The sequence below is a fragment of the Coregonus clupeaformis genome, chromosome 16, assembly GCF_020615455.1.
Source record: "Coregonus clupeaformis isolate EN_2021a chromosome 16, ASM2061545v1, whole genome shotgun sequence".
Taxonomy (NCBI): domain Eukaryota; kingdom Metazoa; phylum Chordata; class Actinopteri; order Salmoniformes; family Salmonidae; genus Coregonus; species Coregonus clupeaformis.
The window spans coordinates 39,783,368-39,793,451 of NC_059207.1; the positions used below are offsets into that span (position 1 = coordinate 39,783,368).

General features: G+C 42.1%; 1 protein-coding gene across 1 annotated transcript; it reads right to left on the reverse strand.

The window, feature by feature from the left end:
• Positions 1–8,643, reverse strand: LOC121584143 (glutathione hydrolase 1 proenzyme-like). The gene is made up of 12 exons (XM_041899983.2): positions 8,459–8,643; positions 8,204–8,334; positions 8,029–8,118; positions 7,472–7,664; positions 6,910–7,070; positions 6,625–6,774; positions 2,226–2,362; positions 1,858–2,045; positions 1,508–1,635; positions 1,246–1,358; positions 1,000–1,113; positions 1–848 (listed from the first exon to the last, which is right to left on the reverse strand). The coding sequence occupies exons 1-12, from the start codon at positions 8,629–8,631 to the stop codon at positions 702–704; spliced, it is 1,725 nt and encodes a 574-aa protein (XP_041755917.1). The 5' UTR covers positions 8,632–8,643; the 3' UTR covers positions 1–701.
• Positions 8,644–10,084: the final 1,441 nt, after the last annotated feature.

The window sequence follows — 10,084 nt, forward strand, 5'->3', positions numbered from 1 at the left end:
ACACTCTTAACCACTAAGCTACCTGCCGCCACATACGGTCCCATTTTTCCTTGATGGAGAGACAAAACAGTCATTTCTCTATATTTGATTTGTTCAATGGACAGAGACAAACTACTTTGACAACCTTTAAATTGGTGTTCACATTATCCCTAAAACATTACCTTTCTTAAATCTCAGATAAATGGCTATTTTTCTGTCAAACAGAAAGATTGCTCATCATCACAGAGTAATTTGACTAATATGTTGGCTAATAATTCATAAGTAAACTATTTCAGAATGCACATCAGATGATCCATGGCGTCCATTTCAGTTCTGGCCGATGGTATTTACATCCAGCAGGAAACGACAGTTACAGTCCAGCGTTCTGCTACCCCACTGCATTGCATAAATAAACATCTTTCTTCAGGATAATTGATAATGATCTCTTGATACAGCAAGGATTAAAAAATGCCACTCAGAGTTGCAATCGCACTTTCAAAACACAAAAATAAATAATGCTGAAATAAAAGCAGAAATGCTGCCGATTATTTGGTGTGAAGGGAGGAGGTATTGATGTGGAGTAAAGTCATTTTCCATGTCTTGAAATGAATTCCGGCTGAAGAAAGAGTGGCTGTGCCTCCTTGAGGAGCCATTGTTCGCGTCTCATTGCAGATACATGGCCTCTCTATGGCCTCTTTATGGCCCTGCCTCTTTATGGAGACTCAGTAGCCCGCTGGATAGCCCCCTTTTCTGGGGTCGGACTCGGCACAGAGCCGCTCACCCTGTCGCACCACCACCTGAACCACTGATCCAGGAGTCATCAGCAGCTCTGTTACGTGGTTCTTCTGTGCCAGACCATCTAATACACTCTATTCACACACACACACACACACACACACACACACACACACACACACACACAGATTAAATGTCAGAGTTACCCAAAAGTATTTTCAAATCAATGAATTTGTATTTTTTCATAGAATAATATTCTATGCAATATTGTTCAAAATTACCCACCTTTTCAAAGCCATCCTCCACTACAGTCATATTTGGGTTAAGTTGATTGTGAATTCGAGGTTGTGTTACAGCTTTTTTGAGGTCGTAGTCAAAGAACAAGGAATTCAGAATCACCTATGTAAATCAGAAAAGGAAGCTACTTGTACTCCGATTCATCACAATATCACAATGTAAGGATAGATGGCCGTCATGTGTAGGCTTTATCTGTTTTAGAGTATCAATTCATTTGTATGGATCAAGACTTACTAGGGCAGTCGCTGTGGTGATCTTTGTTCCACCAGAGGCTCCCACCACCATTTTCACTCTATTGTCTTTGTCCAAGATAATAGTTGGGCACATAGAAGAGAGAGGCCTTTTACCTAAAACAGAGAGAGAGCTAAATATTCAGACAAAGTTATTCTCAGAAAACATACCAGCCAAGGCTCAAACTGGGGCCATGCGTACATTGAGAACTTTCAGTAGCTTACCAGCAATAAGGATATTTATTTCAGTTCCTATTCTATCTCACCAGGCTGGATGAAGTTGTTAGGAGATGGAGGGATTCCAAAGCCATTGGTGATGTGTGGAGAGCTGAAGTCATCCATCTCATCATTGAAAATGATGCCAGTTGATCGGGACATGACTTTCGAGCCAAAACTGAAGATGGGAAATGATAGGAGTTAAGTAACCTATGCATGTTCTTTTTGGGGTTAAATGAAAACAGAAACTTCTCAGTAAGACCATCTGCAAGCAAAGGGTGTTTAGAGTGCATGTATACTATATTAATGATCTGTCTCTGGATAGCTATAATCTACGCTGTAGCATTATGTATTCATCAGTCCTATTGTCTCAGGAGGTCTTGCCTTGTAGGACTCTTACTATAGATTGATTGTGCTGGTGGCAGCCACAGCACTTCCATCCTCAGCTATGACGGACAGGTGTGATGTCCCATGATTGTCGGGGACAAAATAATCTGGCTCATAGTAGCTGTCGGGGTGAGTGGTGTCATCTGTGATCTTGCTCCTGATCCCGTTAGCAAAGTAGTCTGAGGTCATGTTGTGGATGAGCTGGAGAGCAGATGAAATCATCAGTAAACAAATAGGAATTAAATAGGTGAACAGCAGTCAACAGCATGGTATTATAGAGCCTATTCAGTAAACAACTACAAACCAACTTTATTTCAAATTCAAATATATATTTGTGAGTGAAACTCTGTGTATTTGAAAGCTGGGAATCAGGGTTCTCACATCGGTGATATTGAGATAGCGTGGGTCCCCTAGTCTGCTTCTCTTGGCATAAGCAAACCGGAAAGCCTCCACGATGCGGTGGAACGTCAGAGTCTTTTTCTCGGCGGTAGAGACACTTGTGCCAGTGAAGTTATACCCTGAAGAAAAAAACACGAAAAATATTGATATATTTCAGACTAAAAAAGAACTATTTATTAATTTGTCAGAGATACAGTAGTTTTAATGTAAATCGATATTTCCATCACTGGGATATTTCTGTCCGATTCCGTCCATGTTTTTGCACAAACACTGGTAGCTATGGTGGATGTCAAGATGTAAGGGACTAGTGCTGATAAATTAATTCCCAGTGAAAATAATTCCAGAGTTTACACAAATCTCTCTTAGATGAGAATCTGGGAGGCCTTGTGAGTTTACAGCCAATTAGTGGTGGATAATGATGCCCCTCTGTGTCTAATGCATGGCTAATGATTTTCTCCATGAGCACACTCTCTGTATCTGGGGCATCATTTATAACTGTTGCGTAAATTTTACACTAAATATCTGCATGCGCAATTTCTGAAAAGACTGCGCACGTACAAAAATATAGAGATTTAGAAACTTGGCGCACACCATATATACATGTTTTCCTTTATAAATTAGACCTGTTGTAAAACTGCGCGCGGGAACAAGCATTATAACTCCACCTGAATAGCGCCCATTATTAACCTTTTATGGTGACAATAACGCCCTTATTTGCTGTATACTTTGGAAGTATTGAAATTAGGCCAAGACAGTTATCTAAAGGAATTATCAATGGCGAACTTGATCAAATATCTTTATAGGTGTTGGCAGAATGTAGTTTTTTTGCAATGACATTTGCTGTATCTGACCGTTTCTGAAACACAAAGAATGATTGCAAATTGTTGTGGACATGTAAACAAACGTTTGAATTCAATAATGTTTCGCATTTACTTTCTACCGAACCTAAATGTGTTGCACTGCCCGAGGAATTCTGAAACATGGTCTACTCTGAAAAAAATTACAACTACAGTAGGGCCTAGGCCTACTTACAGTGGTAGCCTACACACTTCAATGCAAAATATCAACTGTCTGTTCACCTGTTTAAATTCTATTGTATGTTATAAACCGTGGTCTCTTTCAGATGCATAGAGCAAAAACGTCTAATAGGCCCAATTAAATTAGAGATGTGCATGGTAATTTGTTGTATCGCTACTTTGGGAATATGAACTCACCATGGCCAGAAAAGGTGCAATGGTTATGATATGCAGTACCAGTCAAAAGTTTGGACACACCTACTCATACCAGGGTTTTTCTTTATTTTTACTATTTTCTACATTGTAGGATAATAGTGAAGACATCAAATAACATATATGGAATCATGTAGTAACCAAAAAAGTGTTAAACAAATCAAAATATATTTTATATTTCAGATTCTTCAAAGTAGCCACCCTTTGCCTTGATGACAGCTTTGCACACTCTTGGCATTCTCTCAACCAGCTTCATGAGGTAGTCACCTGGAATGCATTTCAATTAACAGGTGTGCCTTGCTAAAAGTTAATTTGTGGAATTTCTTTCCTCCTTAATGCGTTTTTGCCAATCAGTTGTGTTGTGACAAGGTAGGGGTGGTATACAGAAGATACAGTGGGGAAAAAAAGTATTTAGTCAGCCACCAATTGTGCAAGTTCTCCCACTTAAAAAGATGAGAGAAGCCTGTAATTTTCATCATAGGTACACGTCAACTATGACAGACAAATTGAGAAAAAGAAATCCAGAAAATCACATTGTAGGATTTTTAATGAATTTATTTGCAAATTATGGTGGAAAATAAGTATTTGGTCACATACAAACAAGCAAGATTTCTGGCTCTCACAGACCTGTAACTTCTTCTTTAAGAGGCTCCTATGTCCTCCACTTGTTACCTGTATTAATGGCACCTGTTTGAACTTGTTATCAGTATAAAAGACACCTGTCCACAACCTCAAACAGTCACACTCCAAACTCCACTATGGCCAAGACCAAAGAGCTGTCAAAGGACACCAGAAACAAAATTGTAGACCTGCACCAGGCTGGGAAGACTGAATCTGCAATAGGTAAGCAGCTTGGTTTGAAGAAATCAACTGTGGGAGCAATTATTAGGAAATGGAAGACATACAAGACCACTGATAATCTCCCTCGATCTGGGGCTCCACGCAAGATCTCACCCCGTGGGGTCAAAATGATCACAAGAACGGTGAGCAAAAATCCCAGAACCACACGGGGGGACCTAGTGAATGACCTGCAGAGAGCTGGGACCAAAGTAACAAAGCCTACCATCAGTAACACACTACGCCGCCAGGGACTCAAATCCTGCAGTGCCAGACGTGCCCCCTGCTTAAGCCAGTACATGTCCAGGCCCGTCTGAAGTTTGCTAGAGTGCATTTGGATGATCCAGAAGAGGATTGGGAGAATGTCATATGGTCAGATGAAACCAAAATAGAACTTTTTGGTAAAAACTCAACTCGTCGTGTTTGGAGGACAAAGAATGCTGAGTTGCATCCAAAGAACACCATACCTACTGTGAAGCATGGGGGTGGAAACATCATGCTTTGGGGCTGTTTTTCTGCAAAGGGACCAGGACGACTGATCCGTGTAAAGGAAAGAAATGAATGGGGCCATGTATCGTGAGATTTTGAGTGAAAACCTCCTTCCATCAGCAAGGGCATTGAAGATGAAACGTGGCTGGGTCTTTCAGCATGACAATGATCCCAAACACACCGCCCGGGCAACGAAGGAGTGGCTTCGTAAGAAGCATTTCAAGGTCCTGGAGTGGCCTAGCCAGTCTCCAGATCTCAACCCCATAGAAAATCTTTGGAGGGAGTTGAAAGTCCGTGTTGCCCAGCGACAGCCCCAAAACATCACTGCTCTAGAGGAGATCTGCATGGAGGAATGGGCCAAAATACCAGCAACAGTGTGTGAAAACCTTGTGAAGACTTACAGAAAACGTTTGACCTGTGTCATTGCCAACAAAGGGTATATAACAAAGTATTGAGAAACTTTTGTTATTGACCAAATACTTATTTTCCACCATAATTTGCAAATAAATTCATTAAAAATCCTACAGTGTGATTTTCTGGAATCTTTTTCTAATTTTGTCTGTCATAGTTGACGTGTACCTATGATGAAAATTACAGGCCTCTCTCATCTTTTTAAGTGGGAGAACTTGCACAATTGGTGGCTGACTAAATACTTTTTTTCCCCACTGTATCCCTATTTGGTAAAATAACAAGTCCATATTATGGCAAGAACAGCTCAAATAAGCAAAGAGAAACGACAGTCCATCATTACTTTAAGACATGAAAGTCAGTCAATCTGGAACATTTCAAGAATTTTTTAAGTTTCTTCAAGTGCAGTCGCAGAAACCATCAAGCGCTATGATGAAACTGGCTCTCATGAGGACCGCCACAGGAAAGGAAGACCCAGAGTTACCTCTGCTGCAGAGGATAAGTTCATTAGAGTTACTAGCCTCAGAAATTGCAGCCCAAATAAATGCTTCACAGAGTTCAAGTAACAGACACATCTCAACATCAACTGTTCAGAGGAGACTGTGTGAATCAGGCCTTCATGGTCGAATTGCTGCAAAGAAACCACTACTAAAGGACACCAATAAGAAGAGACTTGCTTGGGCAAAGAAACACGAGCAATGGACATTAGACCGGTGGAAATGTGTCCTTTGGTCTGGAGTCCAAATTGGAGATGTTTGGTTCCAACCGGCTTGTTTTGTGAGACGAGGTGTGGGTGAACGGATTATCTCCACATGTGTAAATACCGGAAGCTTATCTATTTACTGCTGTGAAAATGAGAAATGGTAGCCTATCCTAACTTGTTGTAGGCCTATAGGGTACTTCACGAGTATGAAACCATCACAGTCAGAAAAGGTAAGGAATTTGTTCTGCAATCAATTTTCGCTCTTCTCACTAACAGCAAATTATTACATCTTGTTATTATATTTAGCTACCGTTTTTTTTGTCATTTATAAGTCATCATATATTCTCTATTTGCACAAGGCTACTAGGCTACTGTTGCCTTCTTGCAATGCAATACTTCAACCACTACAAACTGTGCGCACGCATGGTCTAATGTTTGCGGGAGGATGAGCACATTCTCACAGTCAAGTTTAGTTTTTATAAATGTCAACTTGTGCATGAAAACTGGCGCATGCATGTTTTGGGGAATATTTTGTGCATATGCAATGTTTATAAATGAGGCCCCTGGTGAATTAACTGTAGCTGGATTAGTGTAGAGGTGGTGGTTATGGAGGGGGCGGAAACACTGTCCAAGCGGGGTACAGTGGAAGGAAACCTGACATCCTCTAGTCTGCATGGCTGAGTTCAGACTCAGAGTTATCTAGGCTGCTGCTCACCGTCCACTATGTTGAGTATGAGTGCCAGGACTGGGCCGCTGGAGGGGGCGTCTGGGACGTGCATGGTGTACTCCCCCACAGTCAGCTTAAGTGGGTTCTCATTCAACACAGGCCGGTACTCCAGCAGGTCCTCCAGGGTGATAATCCCACCTGAGAAGAGGAAATAACTGCTCAAGAAGCACATCGACACACTGCCTATCAGATTTGTCTCGCCTGGTTATTCTCATTGTGTACAGCAAGAACGATGAGATATAATAGGATATTATCATGCACAAAAATAAAGACCTGCTGCCTGGATGTCATCCACAATTGTTTGTGCCATTGTCCCATTGTAAAAAACCTTCGGTCCCTCCTCTGCTATCCTCTGGTAGGTGTCTGCTAGTTTGGGAAATTTAACGATGTCATTTTCCTTCAGGATGTTTTTCTGGGAGTCACAGAACACTTCACTGGAATAGAAAAACAAGAACAGAGAACTTATTATCAGGAGTTATTCAAGCAAACCTGTATAATAAAAGGACCAGTATTCCCATGGCTTTGTCATCATAGGTTTTACAGCGGCCAATCAAATAAATCATCAGTGGTCATAATAAATCACAGAGGAAGCGATGAATGACTTGCATTATGTAATAAGTAATTAATATATTTTTGGACATCAAAGTAATCACATTTTATTGGTTGAAATATGTGGTACTCTGTGGTAAAACCAACTAATCCTATTACAGCACTTCATAGAGCATTACATTCACGCTGACATTAAAGGTAGATTTGTAGAAGTGGTTGTAGTAGTAATATAGCATTTACAGATAATAAAATAAAATAAACATTTCAGTATTTGTCCTGTCCTCACCACATATTGGCATCTCCTTGAATAGCGTCCTTATTCTTGGAGATGGCTTTGGCCAGGGCTTTGCCTATAGGGAAACCGATGCGTGCCAACGTAATGCTTGGCTCAAACAGATCCTTCCATGGCAGCCTACCATGTCTGCTGTGTGCCATCTCGTAACCACGAATCTCCCCAGGAATGGCAATAGACAATCCACCTGTTATGCAGAGAAGACTTTACCACCATTTGCACAAAGTTGAAACCCTGCTCACAAAGGATTTCAAGAACATATCAGTCTATTTCCTCATTTTGACAGGTGAAACTGTTGTCCCCTTGTTGTAGCCATGCATATGATGCAGACGGTTAGACCTATTGTTCCTTAGAATGATGGAAAGCCAGGAAAGAGGATGCCAGAAGGTTCATACTATTCCTGCAGTGTTATCTTCTCTCGATCCCTCTCACTGTGATACATTACAGCTACCATATTACTGTTCAGCTGTTATCTTAGGATGGATTGAACCACAGATCCTGCCTAGCCTATCCTGTACCTGACGTACATTCCAGAACAGTAAAACGGGTACCTTTCCGAGAAAGCTGGGTGTTATTGCCAAACATGTCTTCTGTCGCGTTCATGGGGGCTGTCTCCCTCGCGTCAATAGTTTCAACCTTCCCTGTCGAGCAGTGATACAAAATGCAGACATGGATGTGTTCATTAGCATTTTTTCATTTGTGGAGGTTGAGGACACACTGACTCACCTGTGGAAGCGTTATAGATGGTGAAGAAGAGCCCCCCTCCAATGCCCATGCTGTGAGCGTTCAGGAGGCCAACACACAGAAGGGCGGCGATAGATGCATCCACCGCTGAGCCATTCCTCTTCAGAATATCCCTAGGTACACACACACACGTAATGCTCCTTGTAGAGCTTAATCGTGTCCTGTCATTTGACTAACTGTGTACCATGAATCATTGTATCTCAGTGGGAAATAGTTGGCTAGCGTAACATTACTTACCTCCCCACCTCGGAGCACGTCCCAGCATCTGCAGCCACGGCAGCTTTGGAGTAGAAATGGTCTGAGGGGGAGATGGGGCTCTTGTTTCCCACCCCCATGAACACCCCCACTAACACTCCCACTGCAGCCACCAGCAAAACTACCAGCCCAGCCACCAGGGATTTCCTGACCATTTTCCTGCCCAGGGGAACCAACACACCAACACATCTTTTAGTTAGACAGGAGCCTTACAGGCATATTTATTCTTGATTGATTTGATTGAATTGATTAGATAATTAAAAGTAGTAGGCTGTGGCATATGGTGGTCTAGCGGTCTAGGCCACTGCCTCCTGTGCACATGTACTGCTGCAGCATGGGATCCAATCCGGCCCACTGCTATTTCAGCACTCCATCTTTCACCTCGATCCCTCTATCAAATAAACATACAAAGACTTAAAAAGAAAAATATATGTAATTTTTAAACACTGTTTCCCATGCTTGTTCAATGAACCATAAACAATTAATGAACATGCACCTGTGGAACGGTCGTTAAGACACTAACAGCTTACAGACGGTAGGCAATTAAGGTCACAGTTATGAAAACTTAGGACACTAAAGAGGCCTTTCTACTGACTCTGAAAAACACCAAAAGAAAGATGCCCAGGGTCCCTGCTCATCTGCGTGAACGTGCCTTAGGCATGCTGCAAGGAGGCATGAGGACTGCAGATGAGCTTTACACCGAGGCCTGTACTCTGGAGTGTCCGTCACGGTCTGGGGCGGTGTGTCACAGCATCATCGGACTGAGCTTGTTGTCATTGCAGGCAATCTCAACGCTGTGCGTTACAGGGAAAACATCCTCCTCCCTCATGTGGTACCCTTCCTGCAGGCTCATCCTGACATGACCCTCCAGCATGACAATGCCACCAGCCATACTGCTCGTTCTGTGCGTGATTTCCTGCAAGACAGGAATGTCAGTGTTCTGCCATGGCCAGCGAAGAGTCTGGGACCTGTTGGATCGGAGGGTGAGGGCTAGGGCCATTCCCCCCAGAAATGTCTGGGAACTTGCAGGTGCCTTGGTGGAAGAGTGGGGTAACATCTCACAGCAAGAACTGGCAAATCTGGTGCGGTTCATGAGGAGGAGATGCAATGCAGCTGGTGGCCACACCAGATACTGACTGTTAATTTTGATTTTGATCCCCCTTTGTTCAGGGACACATTATTCAATTTCTGTTAGTCACATGTCTGTAGAACTTGTTCAGTTTATGTCTCAGTGGTTGAATCTTGTTATGTTCATACACATATTTACACATGTTAAGTTTGCTGAAAATAAATGCAGTTGACAGTTAGAGGACGTTTTTTCTTTATTTTTGACTATTTTCTACATTGTAGAATAATAGTGAAGACATCAAAAATATGAAATAACACATATGGAATCATGTAGTAACCACAAGTGTTAACCAAATAGGCAAAAATATTCTTCAAAGTAGCCACCCTTTGCCTTGATGACAGCTTTGCACACTCTTGGCATTCTCTCGAGCAGCTTCATGAGGAATGCTTTTCCAACAGTCTTGAAGGAGTTCCCACATATGCTGAGCACTTGTTGGCTGCTTTTCCTTCACTCTGCGGTCCAACTCATCCCAAACCATC